The 17,955-nt window shown below is 42.8% G+C and overlaps 1 protein-coding gene across 7 annotated transcripts in view; it reads right to left on the minus strand.

Annotated features, from left to right (window-relative positions):
- PPP3CB (protein phosphatase 3 catalytic subunit beta) overlaps positions 1 to 17,955 on the minus strand; it is a 97,575-nt gene that overhangs the window by 53,752 nt on the left and 25,868 nt on the right. For all 7 annotated transcript variants that reach the window (XM_045023669.1, XM_045023668.1, XM_045023665.1 and 4 more), the window contains exons 2-4: positions 9,772 to 9,972; positions 8,051 to 8,175; positions 98 to 209 (exon numbers count right to left, since the gene is read on the minus strand). In XM_045023669.1, the coding sequence (XP_044879604.1) occupies positions 98 to 209; positions 8,051 to 8,175; positions 9,772 to 9,972 (438 nt within the window). The remainder of the gene's footprint in view (positions 1 to 97; positions 210 to 8,050; positions 8,176 to 9,771; positions 9,973 to 17,955) is intronic.

A 17,955-nucleotide genomic window follows, 5' to 3' on the forward strand; every position in this document is an offset into this window, starting at 1 on the left:
GTATTTTTAGATATTTTTCTCAAGAGATAATTGTAACACAGAATGGAAAATACTAGTTTGGTAGTAACCCAATACTATATTCCTATACAGTACTTACATTCTTGCTTAAAGGTAAAATATTCTGTGAGGTGTCTACATTCATGGTTGCCTCTCAAAAGAAATAATGTATTTGGATACAGAATCTTCAAGACCCATAAGTACAACACACACTGTTGAAAAACAAAGGTATCCAATGATAAAACAAATTAATTTACAATAATTTTTATAGAAAGGTTGCTAACAACAAAAACACTGTCCCCTTATGAAGTAAAAGAACGTTAACAATGGCTTCAAACATGTGCCACTCAAGGTACTATTTCAAATATTGACAGTGAGGATCATTTCAGAATATTGCTCTCCTGATTCAGATGACAAATTCAGCAAGCAAGTTTTTACTTTCCTCAAAAAACAGTTAAAAACAGGCCTCAGGAAAAATATGTACTTCATTGGATGTTCACTGATAAAAAGATAATGACATTTAGTTTATCTGTGGAGACATCTATTGTTCATATAATCTGACCTCAAAGTAAAGATTCTAGAGATTATTTGGCAGAGTAACAGAGAGAGTTTTGTTGCGGTTTTTTTGGTAAAAACTGAAGCAATGACAGAAAAAAGCTTATGTTTAAAACAGCTATAACTAGAATACCTAGAGATTATTTTGCCCTTTTTATTTTTAAAAACAATTTGTTAATAAACATTAGTGATTTAGCAAAATTGGAATTAATTCTTATTCAATTATCAGACTTAGTATACAGTGAAATCACAGTAATGAGCTTTATTTTACCATCACTGCAATTACAGGAAAAAACATACCATATATACTTGTTCATTAGCCTGTTCGTTTATAAGCCGACCCCCCAAAATGGATAGGTAAAAATAGCAAAAACTGTACGACCCTTTCATAAGCCGACCCTATACTTCAGGGATTGGAAAATTTTGGCTCCCGGCCCATCAGGGTAAGCCACTGGCGGGTCAGGACATTTTGTTTACCTGGAGCATCTGCAGGCATGGAGCCCCTCAGCTCCCTGTGGCCGTGGTTCGCCGTTTCCAGCCAATGGGAGCTGCGGGAAGCAGCGCCACTTCCCGCAGCTCCCATTGGCTGGGAATGGTAAACTGCGGCCACAGGGAGCTGAGGGGATCCATGCCTGCAGACGCTCCAGGTAAACAAAACGACAATGTATTAGATATTCAATTAAATGATTCCATAGAGCAGGGGTCGGGAACCTTTCAGAAGTGGTGTGCCAAGTCTTCATTTATTCACAGTATTTTAGGGTTTCACATGCCAGTAATACATTTTACATTTACAGGGGATGGCGGATGGAACCCCAGACTGGCAGCAGGCTGAACAAAGCAGTGGCTGGGACCCCAGGCCAGCAGCAGGCTGAACGGCTCCGCCCGCTGCCGGTCTGGGGTTCTGTCCATCCAGGCTGGCAGCAGGCTGAGTGTGGCAGGCGGCCGGGACCCTGGCAGGCAGTGGCGTGCCATGGTAAATCAGCTCGTGTGCCATAGATTGCCGACCCCTGCCAGAGAGTTTAAAATCATCAAATTTTGCTGTAGACCCTTTTATAAGCCGACCTCCGCTCTTTGATGTGTCACTTTTTTTTACCAAAAATATTCAGCTTATGAATGAGTATATACGGTACTCTCCCTATTTTCAGAAGACCATTAGAGGGAAAAACTCCCTTAATTTAAGATCCATTACTACCTAAGACAAGAACGTTGACAATCTGGGGCTTACAGTTTGTTTATTATTCTAATCAGGGGCGGCTCTAGGAATCTGGCCGCCCGAAGCAGGGCGGCATGCCACAGGGGGCGTGCTGCCGGTAGCCGGTCCCGGGGCACCTCTCGCAGACGTGCCTGCGGAGGGTCCGCTGGTCCCGTGGCTCCGGTGGAGCTTCCGCAGGCATGACTGCGGAAGGTCCGCCGGAGCCACCTGCCGCCCTGCCGGCAAAATGCCGCCCCAAGCGCGCGCTTGGCGCGCTGGGGTCTGGAGCCGGCCCTGATTCTAATGCACTTTTTAGATTGAGCATAGAGGAAAAAATAAATTTCAAACTACACCAACCTGATTTAGAGGCTATTTTTATTTGATTTTTTTCTTTTAAAGACTAAGAATAAGTCTAAATCTATCATTCGCTCTAGTCTCCTATTAAAAAAAAACAACAACAGTTTTTGGGGGGAATAGCAAGCGTGTATTCACACATAAAAAGGATACTTCAAATTTTTTTAAAAGATACATTTACTGTGAAATATATTCCAAAATATTTTTTAACATAAAGAAAGACCCCAAAGATGAATTCAAATATCTGACAGCAAAACAACCCTTAACAGAAAGATGTATATATTAAACAAAATTCTTCACATTTTTTTAAAAAGCTACCTGCCAGTCTTTCAATATTTCCATAGCTATAAGTTGTTCTACTGTATTTCAAAGAATATTAACACTTTATTAATGCTCCCAGCCAGCAGTCCAGTTTGTAACAAAGGAAGTACTGACAAAGGAAATACTGACAGTTGTAACAAAGGATGTACTAACAATGGAAGTACTGACAGTTTGTAACAAAGGACGTACTAATCAACAGATAATGATAGAGGCTAAAGACTTTTACAAATTTAAAAAGTAAATATTATTCACTAAGTACATTTGTACATTAAATGATCAAACAAATATTGGTAAGAGAAGAGACTGGCAAAACAGTAGCTTCCTTTTGATTCTTTAGTCATTTATATGCATTAGGAGTTATTTAACCAAGCCATTGGAAATTTGCATTTTAATGTCAATTCATGCAGTAGTAAAAATACATTTCCCTTTACAGCAGACAGTATGTACAAAACCAAAAAAATCCCTTTCAATAACACACAACTGTTGTAGCAGTACCTTTTCTGCTTTTCTACCTTTTTTTGTTTTAAAATAAGTGAGGGGTGGCCCAGTGTGACTCACAAAACTCTTAATGCCACCTTATTTTTAATATGGAAGTGCAGTACAGACAATTTACAGGTCAACTTCATCTTGATCCAATAGCTTGGACTACCTTCATGCTGGAACCATTAGTTTCCATAGGACTCGCCCTTTGATATTAAAAGCTAGGGCCATCTGTCTATACTCTATAAAGTGGGTTCTGCCTTCAGGCTCCTGTCTGAGTGCTATTGCAGCACTCAAATGGGCTAGGTGGATAGAAAGATGCCTAGATTGTTGGGCTCAATGGGTAGTGATCAACGGCTCGATCTCTAGTTGGCAGCCGGTGTCAAGCGGAGTGCCCCAAGGGTCAGCCCTGGGGCCGGTTTTGTTCAACATCTTTATTAATGATCTGGATGATGGGATTAACTGCACCCTCAGCAAGTTCGCAAATGACACTAAACTGGGGGGGAGAGGTAGATATCCTGGAGGGTAGGGATAGGGTCCAGAGTGACCTAGACAAATTGGAGGATTGGGCCAAAAGAGATATGATGAGGTTCAACAAGGACAAGTGCAGAGTCTTGCACTTGGGAAGGAAGAATCCCATACACGGCTACAGGCTGGGGATTGACTGGCTAAGTAGCAGTTCTGCAAAAAAGGACCTGGGGATTACAGTGGATGAGAAGCTAGTTACGAGTCAGCAATGTGCCCTTGTTGCCAAGAAGGCCAACGGCATATTGGGCTGTATTAGTAGGAGCAATTGCCAACAGATTGAGGGAAGTGATTATTCCCCTCTATTAGACACTGATGAGGCCACACCTAGAGTATTGTGTCCAGTTTTGGGCCCCCCACTACAGAAGGGATGTGGACAAACTCGAGAGTCCGGCGGAGGGCAACAAAAATTATTAGGGGGCTAGGGCACATGACTTATGAGGAGAGGCTGAGGGAACTGGGCTTGTTTCGTCTGCAGAAGAGAAGAATGGGGGGGGGGGGGATTTGATAGCAGCCTTCAACTACCTGAAGGGGGGTTCCAAAGAGGATGGAGCTAGGCTGTTCTCAGTGGTGGCAGATGACAGAACAAGAAGCAATGGACTCAAGTTTCAGTGGGGGAGGTCTAGGTTGGATATTAGGAAACACTATTTCACTAGGAGGGTGGTGAAGCACTGGAATGGGTTACCTAGGCAGGTGGTGTAATCTCCATCCTTAGAGGTTTTTAAGGCCCAGTTTGACAAAACCTTGGCTGGGATGATTTAATTGGTATTGGTCCTGCTTTGAGCAGGAGGTTGGACTAGATGACCTCCCGAGGTCTCTTCCAACCTAATCTTCTATGATTCTAAGGACTATGTATTCCTGCTCTAGACTAAGGTTTTATTTTAACACTGGAAAGAGTTCTTCTGACCTTAAAGTCTATGAGTAAGAACATAAGAACATAAGAACATAAGAAAGGCCATACCGGGTCAGACCAAAGGTCCATCTAGCCCAGTATCTGTCTACCGACAGTGGCCAATGCCAGGTGCCCCAGAGAGAGTGAACCTAACAGGCAACGATCAAGTGATCTCTCTCCTGCCATCCATCTCCATCCTCTGACGAACAGAGGCTAGGGACACCATTCCTTACCCATCCTGGCTAATAGCCATTTATGGACTTAGCCACCATGAATTTATCCAGTCCCCTTTTAAACATTGTTATAGTCCTAGCCTTCACAACCTCCTCAGGTAAGGAGTTCCACAAGTTGACTGTGCGCTGCGTGAAGAAGAACTTCCTTTTATTTGTTTTAAACCTGCTGCCTATTAATTTCATTTGGTGACCCCTAGTTCTTATATTATGTGAATAAGTAAATAACTTTTCCTTATCCACTTTCTCAACATCACTCATGATTTTATATACCTCTATCATGTCCCCCCTTAGTCTTCTCTTTTCCAAACTGAAGAGTCCTAGCCTCTTTAATCTTTCCTCATATGGGACCTTCTCTAAACCCCTAATCATTTTAGTTGCTCTTTTCTGAACCTTTTCTAGTGCTAGAATATCTTTTTTGAGGTGAGGAGACCACATCTGTACACAGTATTCGAGATGTGGGCGTACCATGGATTTATATAAGGGCAATAATATATTCTCAGTCTTATTCTCTATCCCCTTTTTAATGATTCCTAACATCCTGTTTGCTTTTTTGACCGCCTCTGCACACTGCGTGGACATCTTCAGAGAACTATCCACGATAACTCCAAGATCTTTTTCCTGACTCGTTGTAGCTAAATTAGCCCCCATCATGTTGTATGTATAGTTGGGGTTATTTTTTCCAATGTGCATTACTTTACATTTATCCACATTAAATTTCATTTGCCATTTTGTTGCCCAATCACTTAGTTTTGTGAGATCTTTTTGAAGTTCTTCACAATCTGCTTTGGTCTTAACTATCTTGAGCAGTTTAGTATCATCTGCAAACTTTGCCACCTCACTGATTACCCCTTTCTCCAGATCATTTATGAATAAATTGAATAGGATTGGTCCTAGGACTGACCCTTGGGGAACACCACTAGTTACCCCTCTCCATTCTGAGAATTTACCATTAATTCCTACCCTTTGTTCCCTGTCCTTTAACCAGTTCTCAATCCATGAAAGGACCTTTCCTTTTATCCCATGACAGCTTAATTTACGTAAGAGCCTTTGGTGAGGGACCTTGTCAAAGGCTTTCTGGAAATCTAAGTACACTATGTCCACCGGATCCCCCTTGTCCACATGTTTGTTGACCCCTTCAAAGAACTCTAATAGATTAGTAAGACACGATTTCCCTTTACAGAAACCATGTTGACTATTGCTCAAGAGTTTATGTTTTTCTATGTGTCTGACAATTTTATTCTTTACTATTGTTTCAACTAATTTGCCTGGTACCGACGTTAGACTTACCGGTCTGTAATTGCCGGGATCACCCCTAGAGCCCTTTTTAAATATTGGCGTTACATTAGCTAACTTCCAGTCATTGGGTACCGAAGCCGATTTAAAGGACAGGTTACAAACCTTAGTTAATAGTTCCGCAACTTCACATTTGAGTTCTTTCAGAACTCTTGGGTGAATGCCATCTGGTCCCGGTGACTTGTTAATGTTGAGTTTATCAATTAATTCCAAAACCTCCTCTACTGATACTTCAATCTGTGACAGTTCCTCAGATTTGTCACCTACAAACGCCAGCTCAGGTTTGGGAATCTCCCTAACATCCTCAGCCGTGAAGACTGAAGCAAAGAATCCATTTAGTTTCTCCGCAATGACTTTATCATCTTTAAGCGCTCCTTTTGTATTTTCATCATCAAGGGGCCCCACTGGTTGTTTATTTCATCATCAAGGGGCCCCACTGGTTGTTTAGTTGAGTCTATGAGTTACTGAAATACACATGCTTCAAAATGAAGTCTTTGAGAATAGGTCTCTGAGAACAAAATTAAAATAAAGACCAAGCATTTTTCTATCAGGGACTGAACATTTTAGTTACCAGAGATTACAGACACAACAAGCTAAGAGATTTAAAAGTGATCAAAAACATAACATTTTTTAAAAGACCCAGGTCAAACTGGATATAAGCTGTTGGATAACCAAACAAAGACTACCGCAGGAATTTCAGAGGTGGAGGTGATTTTAATATACTTTTCCATCCTTTGCATAGATCCACAAAGTATAGCCCTCCCATGCTCTTGCAGCAATCCTGCTTGTCAAACACTCAACTATGAACTGTGCTGATCCATTAGTAGCCCCTCTGTACAGCAATGAATCAGGCAAGTCATTCTATGGGAAAAAGGCAAGTCTTTTTATGAACTATTGAGTGTTTTTTTAAAGTTTATACTAGCTAATATCACAAGCATATTATTAAAAAGAAAAAAAGTCCCCAATGCCTGCGGGGATAAAATGAGTCTGCTTTTATTAAATACTGAATATAGTCCCATCTCCAAAGCATTTCATAGCTCTTGTGGTTGTAAAGCTTGAATAAGGTCCAATGTTTTAAGATGCAGAACATCTGGAGACAATGTAAGGATGCAAATACAGCCTTCACATCTGTCAAGAACAGTGTTTACATTATAAGCAGAAGCATTTCTGTAATCAACCAAAACAGGTCATGAAGATTCAAGGAATGCTGTGGGGAGCGTCTTTCATTTTAACTTTTCTTTATATGTTAATTTCTGAGGCATCACTGCATTATCTTTTGCTTATTACACCTAACAAAGCAAAACAGCTCTGTGCACACACCTGAATGGTACACATATGCATACTGCTTCTGAAACATTACGATTTTAAAACACTACAAAATAGCATGCATCATGCCCTAGCACAGGACTACTTAAAAAGCGATGCCCACAAATATATTTACAACTTAATTTGTGTCAATTTTTTTTTAAATTAACTTTAAAATTTAAAGACACTGTCAAGTTAAACTCTAAATTTAATCTACCATCCAACTCTTTCTGGACCAATTCTCCAACACTTCCAAACTCCTAGACCAATGAAACTTGAGAGAATTATGTTCTTATGTTCTAATTTCAGAATCAACAGGATACATACAACATAGTTAGTGCCCCTGGCTACATGTTAATAGAGCAGCATAGATTGTGAACGCTACAGATGCCCTACAGTCCATCCTCTGCAAAGATGGCTATGGGAAGGTGGGAAAATCAGTAGGGCTGCTGGTTACATAAGAACAGCCGTACTGGGTCAGACCAAAGGTCCATCTAGCCCAGTATCCTGTCTACCAACAGTGGCCAATGCCAAGTGCCCCAGAGGGAGTGAATCTAACAGGTAATGATCAAGTGATCTCTCTCCTGCCATCCATCTCCACCTTCTGACAAACACAGTCTTGGGACCCCATTCCTTACCCATCCTGGCTAATAGCCATTAATGGACTTAAACTCCATGAATTTATCCAGTTCTCTTTTAAACGCTGTTATAGTCAAAAGTTCCAAAAGGGCAGGCTGAGGCACTAGTCAGTATCTCTTGGTCAACAGGTCTTTGGGATGGGATGAAGCATGGCAAGGAAGAATTCACATTCAGAGGTCAGAAGAACTGTGTATTTTACAAGAAGATAAAAAATGTTTTCTTACAGTAAGGTTTAGGACAGAACAAATTAATGTATACAGTTACCTCTATACTAAAATAACCTCTGTCTACATAGTCACCAAGGAAGAGGTATCTTGTATTAGCTGGTGATCCTCCAACTTCAAACAGCTTCATTAGATCGAAGAACTGGCCATGAATATCACCACACACTGTAACAAAAATACTGTTTAAATGAACAAGAAGTCTCTTATTTATGGAAAAAATGACAATTTATAAACTAACTACAGAGACAACGTATTTTCCTAAAGAAAGGTTCATTCTTCTTGGCTGGTAAACAATAAAACATGTTGATATACAACTAAATATAGCCTTTACACTAAATTTGGTATTTCCTACTTGTTAGCAAAAAACAAACAAAAAAACCCCATTTATTATTTTTATAGTTCAAAAAAGTTTATCAAAACATATTTTACATGTAAAACTAACTGACTTTTTAAACAAAGGAAGTTTTACCAGCAATTAGTGAATTGAACTGATTATTTCTGGTCACCAAGTTTGTCAAGATTTCAGAACTCATCTCCTCCTACTTCATTTTTATTGATAGATTGGGAGAGGAAGACAAGCTCTCCTGCTTTTTTTCAATTCCCAAATGGTTTCTCAACTCTGAATGAGCTATTCATTGAAGTGAACCAGTTGAATAAACTGAAAAGACGATGGTATTCTCTCTACACCTGCAGAAGAGGTGACTGCTATCAAAAGCTGGTTTAACAATTCAACAAACTCTGGTTCCAAGTAATTAGTCAATGACTTCCACCAGTTCAATAGTTTGACTTTCTTGAAGACTTTGGCAGCAAACATGTACTACTAAATTATTTTTTAAATTCAATTGTAATGATTTAATAGAGTATAATAAGTTTGACCTAACCATAGGTTAAACTGAATTTGAAATTATGAATAGGTTTATTTTTAAAAGAAAAATGTATTTAATTTAAACGTTTAAAATATCTGAAAAAAATCCCATAAATAATCAATTTGTATTCACTCTGAATGGCAGCTATATAATGTAAATAATATATTTTCTATCTGGTTATTTGTGTCTTTAAAAATAAAAAAGTTTAAAAGATTCAAGTATCATCTTTATCCAAGACAAATATGGTCTGACTGCTCAGAGCCTGAAAGCATTACAGTATCTTTTCAAAAACAAAAGTCATTTCAAACTTTCCAACTGGATCAGGTCCTATCTATTGTACTAAATTATACACAACAGTTTTATCAGGTTGGTCTCAACTTGTTTGAGTTAAGACTACCAAGAGATCACTACATTTTACATAAAAACTTGGATTCTTAGGGCAAAACAATCATGAATATTCCTCATTCACAACTCCTGTTCAAAATATTTGTTTCAGCAAATGGATGCTCTAGCACCATCCCACAAATTTTAGACTGCAATTCCAATCTTCTCTTTGAAGCTCATTTTTCTCTTCTGGATTATTATATCTTTTAGTAATATTTATTATTGTTATAATGATTACAAAAACTGCTTTGCCTGTTGACATTGTATTAACAGTCCTACTGCTTTTCCCAAACATGTTTTATTCCTTCCTTTCTTCCACATCATTTTTTGATTCAACATTATGTTGAGTACTCAAGGAGAATTATACAAAAGCAGTCCTGAGGGAAAGTTCAATATGCTTGTTATGATAATGATCTCTTTACATTTATTTTCCCCCCAAGAAAAGGCCTTCTAATGAAAATGATGTGAAATTTTTACTTTAAGCATCAAAGAAATAAACTAAAGGTATTACCTGTAATTGGAGCTTCAACTTCTATCATAGTTTTCTCTCTTCGTAGAATTGCAGCACCCTCATTGATGATTCTAAGTGCAATTTCTTCATCTACCCGACCTTCTTTTACTAAGTGGTTCTTCAAAATGTCAACCCTAGGTTTTCCATCTATATCAAACACTTCTTCAGATGTCAAGCGATGTGTTGGTGGAAAAGGGACAGCTAAAATGTAAAGAGGTGAGGAATATCAATATTAGTAACAATTAGTTTCTTTAAAAATATACTGGATGTAAACAGAGCAGAACTGAACTATACTGATTAGATTCCATGCAAAGTGGGATAACGTTTACCAAATGTGTTTTTTAAATTTACACATTTTGATGATATCACCATGACACAGTGGGATATGTCTACATCAAATTATTAATTCAGTCATGTACTATCTATGGAAATACTGGACACTGTAACTGCACAAGTCTGAACATGCCCAGACAGCAGCAGTGCCTGAGAAAGGTGTTTGACACTTCACTGAAGGAGTATCCCTAAACCACCAAACAGCAATGTGAGGACATCAATTTAGATTGGGTCAATTACTGGCGCACCCCCATGGAGCGATGGTCTCTCTAGAGGGGCCCACAAAAACAGACAAGCATGACTGGTGAGGCTGAAGCTTCTCAACATGACAGCACGTCAAAGAGATGGAGGACCAATGTAGGAGCAGGGTCCTGACACTTGACCACCTCACACAAGGATGTAAGGAGCACACATTAGGAAGGGCAAAAAAGAATTTGAAGAACAGCTAGCCAAAGATTAAAAAAATAATAGCAAATTTTTTTTTAAGTATATCAGAAGCAGGAAGCCTGCTTCAAAACCAGTGGGGCCACTGACTGATCAAGGACGATAAGGCCATTGCAGAAAAATTAAATGAATTCTTTGCATTGGTCTTCAAGACTGAGGATGTGAGGGAGATTCCCAAACCTGAGCCATTCTTTTTAGGTGACAAATCTGAGGAACTGTCTTAGATTGAGGTGTCATTAGAGGAGGTTTTGGAACAAACTGATAAACTAATCAGTAATAAGTCACCAGGATCACACAGTAGTCATCCAAGAGTTCTGAAGGAACTCAAATGTAAAATTACAGAACTACTAACTGTGGTATGTAACCTATAGTTTAAATTAGCTTCTGTACCAGATGACTGGAGAGTACCTTATGTGACACCAATTTTTTTTAAAAAGGATCTAGAGGTGATGCCAGCAATTATAAGCCAGTAAGCCTAACTTCAGTACCAGGCAAATTGGTTGAAACTATAATAAAGAACAAAATTATCAGACACATAGATGAACATGATTTGTTGGGGAAGAGTCAACATGGTTTTTGTAAATGGAAATCACGCCTCACCAATTTACTAGAATTCTTTGAGGGAGTCAACAAGCATGTGGACAAGGGGAATTCAGTGGATATAAAATTTATCTAGATTTTCAGATTTTGACAAGATCCCTCACCAAAGGCTCTTAAGCAAAGCAAACAGTCGTGGGATAAGGGGGAAGGTGCTCTCATGGATCAGTAACTGGTTAAAAAGATATGAAACAAAAGGTAGGAATAAATGGTCAATTTTCAGAATGGAGAGAGGTAAATAGTAGTGTCCCCCAAAGGTCTGTACTGGGACCAGTACTGTTCAACATATTCATAAATAATCTGGAAAAAGGGGTAAACAGTTGGGTGGCAAAATTTGCAGATGATACAAAACTACTCAAGATAATTAAGTCCAAAGCAGACTGCAAAGAGTTACAAAGGGATCTCACAAAACTGGGTGACTGGGTAACTAAATGGCAGGTGAAATTCAATGTCGATAAATACAAAGTAATGCACATTGGAAAACATAACCCCAACTATACATATAAAGTGAAATATAAATATAAAACTATACAGGTAAATTAGCTGTTACCACTCAAGAAAGAGATCTTGGAGTCATTGTGGATAGTTCTCTGAAAACATCCACTCAATGTGCAGCGGCAATGAAAAAAGCAAACAGAATGTTGGGAATCATTAAGAAAGGGACAGATAAGACGACAGAAAATATCATCTTGCCTCTATATAAATCCATGCCACGCTCACATCTTGAACACTGCGTGCAGATGTGGTCGCCCCATCTCAAAGATACATTGGAGTTGGAAAAGGTACAGAAAGGGGCAAGAAAAATTATATGGGATATGGAACAGCTTCTGTATGAGGAGCAATTAATAAGACGGACTTTTCAGCTTGGAAAAAAGACAGCTAAGGGGGGATATGATAGAGGCCTAAAAAATCACGACGGGTGTGAGAAAGACATAAGGACATGTTATTTACTCCTTCTCATAACACAAGAACTAGGAGTCACCCAATGAAATTAATAGGCAACAGATTTAAAATAAACAAAAAGGAAATATTTCTTTGCACAATACACAGTCAACCTGTGGAATTCTTTGCCAGAGGATGTTGTGAAGGCCAAGACTATAACAGGGTTCAAAAAAGTACTAGATAAATTCATGGAGGATAGGTCCATCAATGGCTATTAGCCAGGATGGACAGGGAACGTGTCCCTAGCCTCTATTTGCCAGAAGCTGGGAATGGGCAAAAGGGGATGGATCACTTGATGATTATCTGTTCTGTTCATTCCCTATGAAGCACCTGGCATTGACCACTGTTGGAAGACAGGATACTGGGCCAGATGGACCTTTGGTATGGCAGTTCTTATATTCTTATGACCTGCAAGGAAGAGAGGACAGGATGGACTCTGCCCAGTCTGAAATGCTGCCGAACCTCAGGCTTACAGAAAAAGTGAGCTCAGACTAAGGGAGAGTATGTCTCAGGACCTGTGTTATTTTCAAAGATCTGTAACTCTGAGGCCTTGTCTACACTACAAGACTATTTCGAATCAACTTAGTTCGAATTTGTGGATTCGACCTTATGAAGTCGAATTTGTGTATCCATACTAAATACACTAATTCGAATTTCTGAGTCCACATTCACGGGGCCAGCGTCGACTTTGGAAGCGGTGCACTGTGGGAAGCTATCCCACAGTTCCCGCAGTCCCCGCTGCCCATTGGAATGCTGGGTAGAGCCCCCAATGCCTGCTGGGGGAAAAAATGTGTCGAGGGTGGTTTTGGGTAACTGTCGTCATTGAACCGTCAATCACGCCCTCACTCCCTCCCTCCCTGAAAGCGCCTGCGGGCAATCTGTTCGTGCACTTTTCTGGTCAGTGACAGCGTGGACGCCACAGCACTGCAAGCATGGAGCCCGCTGCGATCCTCACCGTTTTCTCCTCCTTGCACTTTATCGTCCACCTCTTCCACATTCAGCTGCTGAGAAATTGGGCTACTTTTCAATGGTTCTGCAAGCACTGGGGGACCATAGGGGACGTTTTACCAACATGAACGTCGGATGGCCGGGCAAGGTTCCTGATGCGTGTGTTCTCAGGAACTGTGGGCTGCTCAGACGCCTGCTGGAAGGTAGTTTCTTCCCGTACCACGAAATAACTGTTGTGGATGTGCATTTGCCTATAGTGATCCTCGGTGACCCAGCCTGCCCGCTAATGCACTTGCTCATGAAGCCCTATACAGGCGCCTGGGACAGCGACAAGGAACTCTTCAAATACCAGCGAGCAGCGAGACCTGTGACTGTTCAGTTTCTTTACAGAGAAGCTGAACCTGCCCCTGTTTCTTTACCCAGTTACTGTTGACTCTCCTCTTCGGTTAAATACCCCGTTCTCCCCGTTTCCCCCACTTCCAAGACACGTGTAAAAATAAAATACATGTCACACTGTTACTGAGGAGAGGTTTCTTTATTCATGACTTTTCGTTAAAGGGTTGAAACTGGAACGCAGACTGTGGTGGGTAGGGTGTGCGCTGATGTAAAGACCGCCTCTAAACTCAAGGAATGACAGGCTCCTGCTCCTACAGCGGTCCGCATTGCCGGACTGCTTGTTTCAACGGAGCCTGCCATCCCTCCTTTTTGGGATTCTGTGTGCGGGGGGCTATGTGGCCTTGTGGCGGAGGAGGACGGATACAGATTCCTCTGCTGCGTGACTCAGCGGTCCAGGACAAGGACCGCTGTATAAGATCTGTAACCGCCCTCCCCCGCTAAAAAGTCACATCCCCACCGCCCACACAGAACCTGGAAACCACCTCCCATACCGACCACGGTGCCTACTGACTGCACTGTGTGTGTGACCCGCTGCTGATCCGGCCCCCGTGTCTGTACCCTGGGAAAGGTGCCTGTCCTATGCAATTAGCAACGCACTTCCCCACGCACCCCATTCAAACACAGTCTTCAGTGAAAAAACATGACGGAAACAGTACTTAACAGCAAAGAATTTCTTTACTTAAGTACACAGTTATGGGATGGGACTGGGATTGGGACTTGTTTGAGTCCGGAAGGGAAGGACTTATGCAAACGTAGGGCATGAGAGCTTTTGGTTACTTGAGCACTCTGCTGCGGTGCAGTGACAGTATTCACGGCCCAGGGCGGGCATCCTCCTGGTTATTTAGGGTGAGGGGGGTATGTGACTTTGTGGCGGGGGAGGGCGGTTGCAGAGATACTGCCGGGGGCTCTATCCTGCAGCGGTCCTGCAGAACATACACAAGTCGCCGGAGCGTGTCCGTTTGCTCCCTCACTAGTACAAGCATTGCTTGAGTCGCCTGCTTGTGTTCCTCACGCCACCTCTCCTCCCATTCGCTGTGTGAGCGCTGGTACAGAGAGACTTTCTCCCTCCACTGCCTCTGCTGGTCCGCCTCGGCTAGGTAGCAGCCCACACATTCATCGAAAATCGTGTCCCTTGTCTTTTTCTTTCGCCGCCTAATCTTCGCCAGCCTCTGCGAGGGGGATGCTGTGGAAGGTCTGGAGACAGTGGAAGCTGTGAGATGGGAAACAGTTAGTGAATTCCTTGCAAAGATACTTTTTTGCGAACAATTAACTGAGTCTAGGCTGTCTCTGTGAATTTTTTGTTGAGACCCCTGTGCCTGCTGTTGCACAAATCATTTGCGCGGTGGATTCTGGGTAAATGTCGCCAGTCATTCCTTCCTCCGGGAAAGCAACGGCAGACAATCATTTCGAGCACGTTTTCCATGTAATGCCCTGGCACATGCCATAGCGTGGCAACAATGGACCCTATTTTGCCTTTTGTGTATGTCACCGTATGTGTACTAGATGCCGCTGACAGAGGCGGACCAGCAGTGCTACACAGCAGCATGCTTTTGCTTTTGCATGACAGCAGCGATGGTTACCAGGCATACTGTACCGTCTACCATACCATGAACTGGTAAGAAGACGGTAATAAGATGGTCATGGTTACCTGTCCTTTTGCACTGCGCCATTTGGTGCTGTCATAAGTGCCCCTGGCCGATCAGCCAGGGGCGCAAAAGCAAAATTTGGGAATGACTCCCCGAGTCAATCCCTCCTTTTTGGGCATCTAAAAATAGAATCAGTCCTGCCTAGAATATGGGCAACTGTACTAGAGAACCACTGTATCATAGAACCAGAGAGCACAGCTGCTCTCTGGCCAATCATGCATAAATTTTGAGCTGAATGCTATTCACAGGGTGTGCTCCTGAAACAACCCCAGCTGTTCATTCCGTTCTTCCCCCAGCCTTCCTGGGTTCCAATACCATTGTCCCCCCACTTGTGTGATGAAGTAATATAGAATGCATGAATAAGACACAGGTAGTCGTTTGTGAGAAATGAGTGGAAGGAAGCCTCCAGCTGCAATGATAGTCCAGAGATGACATTAAGGGGTGTGGAGGAGGGAGCCAATCATCCCTCTGCTAGTCCAGGGGCAATTGAATCTTTTCTTTACAATGAAGGGTGGGGGCTGATGGAGCTCAGCCCCCTGTTGCAATGATGAGGACGGTTACCAGCCATACTGCACCATCTACCATGAAAAATTAGGACCAGGCGACCTTGATCGACCTGTCCCAAGCAAGTTGGTATGGTTACCAGTCCTTTTGCACTGCCCCATGTGCCAATAGGCTGATGATGAGGACGGGTAGCAGTCCTATTGTACCATCAGCCACCCATGGCGGGGTGGGAGGAAGGATGTTGTTGTTGAGTGCTGCAGCAGCGCGTCTATCTGCAGCATTCAGTACAGATACGGTGACATGTAAAAGAGTCAACAGAGGATTGTTTTCCCTTTAACTTCTGGGGGTTGGGGGGGGGGGTGCGTAAATTGCCGAGCTATGCCCCGACCCACCGCGGACGCTGTGTTTGACCCTAGAAGCATTTGGAGATCAGCCAAGAATGCAAATGCTTTTCGGAGACAGCAGGAACTGTGGGATACCTTGCGTCCTCATTCCCCCCCTCCCTCCATGAGCGTCCATTTGATTCTTTGGCTTTCCGTTACGCTCGTCACGCAGCTGCGTGCTGAGTCTGTGCTATGCCGTCTGTCCGGAGATTTTTTAAAAATACTTTGGACCAGGCGTAACATTACAGTAATTCCCCTACTTAGATGCAGGAGTCTCCGAGCGAGATAACCGTGAGGACGGGCACTGAAGGAGATAGAGAGCGCATGCTGCGTGAAATCTAGCACGAACCACGGACCTATGCAGCCGTGCTCTGGGAGGCAGTGCTCCCTGAATACCGCATAAAAGCCTCGCGCGGAAAAGTGTGCTATCACGGAGCACCCAATAAGGCAGCTCTCCCCAGGAACCTCCTGCTGATGCTTATCGATTAACGGCAGGAGAGCTTCGTGGAGATCTCCCAGGAGGATTTCTGTTCTATCACCATATATACAGAGACCTCCTTTTCACACACTTCAGATTCCTGTTATATTAAGAATAAAAGTTAACATGGTTAAAGCACTTACCGACTGCTCCTACCCCTGATTCAGGATCCGGGTTCATGGCCGGGGAGGGTTGGTAGGGGATCTCCGTGACGGTGATGAAGAGATCCTGGCTGTCGGGGACACCAGCGTTGTAAGAGCTGTCGCCTGCCTCGTCCTCCACAAACCCTTCCTCATCTTCCCCGTCCGTGAACATCGTTGAGGAACTGTCCGTCGACACTGTCCCATCATCAGAGTCCATGGTCACTGGTGGGGCAGTGGTGGCAGGCTCCGTAGCATCCGTTGGCCGCTTTGATTTTTTGGTAGGCTTGTCTGGGGTCCTTGATTTTCACGTGGCACTGCGTTGCATGACGGCTGTATCCTCTGTCTGTATCATGGCTTTGGAGACCTTCTCGTAGGTCTTTGCATTCCGTTTGTTGGAGCGCAGCTCCGAAAGCACAGACTACTCGCCCCCCACACCGATCAGATCGAAGAGTTCCCGGTCAGTCTATGCCGGGTCCCTCTTTCTATTCAGAGATTACATGAACTCCTCTGCTGGAGAGCTCTGCATTGCTGCTGGTTCTGCTGAGCTCCCCCGATGTCCAACCACAAAATGAGATTCTAACTGTCCAGAAAGGAAAAGGAATTCAAATTTTCCCGGGTCGTTTCCTGTGTGGCTGGTCAGAGCATCGAAGCTCGGACTGCTGTCCAGAGCGTCAACAGAGTGGTGCACTGTGGGATAGCTCCCGGAGCTACTAAGTTCGATTTCCATCCACACCTAGCCTAATTCGAACTAGCCATGTCGAATTTAGCGTTACTCCACCTGTCGGGGTGGAGTACCAAATTCGAACTAAAGAGCCCTCTAGTTCGAATTAAATGGCTTCCTGGTGTGGACGGTTGAGCGGTTAGTTCGAATTAACGCTGCTAAATTCGATTTAAAGTCCTAGTGTAGACCAGGCCTGAGTGATTTAAAAGTAAAATTGCCGTGGTTAAGAAAATCCTTTGCTATGCCTGTGTTCCTTGCTTTCCTGCCATGTAGTCCCTGAAGGGGTTAAACTAGAAACACAGAATACTTACAACCTAGGTGGAACTCAGAGGGAGCATGTGCAAGCGACTCAAGCGGCTCAGAGGGGTTCAAACAACCATTTCAGGGTCTAGGGGAGCTGTACGAAGGCATCCTACATCCCAAGATAGGGCTCTACCAAATTCACGGCCGTGAAAACACGGTCTCCCCCGTGAAATCTGGTCTTTTGTGTACTTTTACCCTATATTATACAGATTCCACGGGGGGAGACCAGCATTTCTCAAACTGGGGGTCCCAACACAAAAGCAGGTCACGAGAAGGGGGGAAACCTAAGATTATTGTAGGGAGGTCATGGTATTGCCCCAATTACTTCTGCACCTACTGCTGGCAG

The sequence above is a fragment of the Mauremys mutica genome, chromosome 7 (assembly GCF_020497125.1).
Source record: "Mauremys mutica isolate MM-2020 ecotype Southern chromosome 7, ASM2049712v1, whole genome shotgun sequence".
Lineage (NCBI taxonomy): Eukaryota > Metazoa > Chordata > Testudines > Geoemydidae > Mauremys > Mauremys mutica.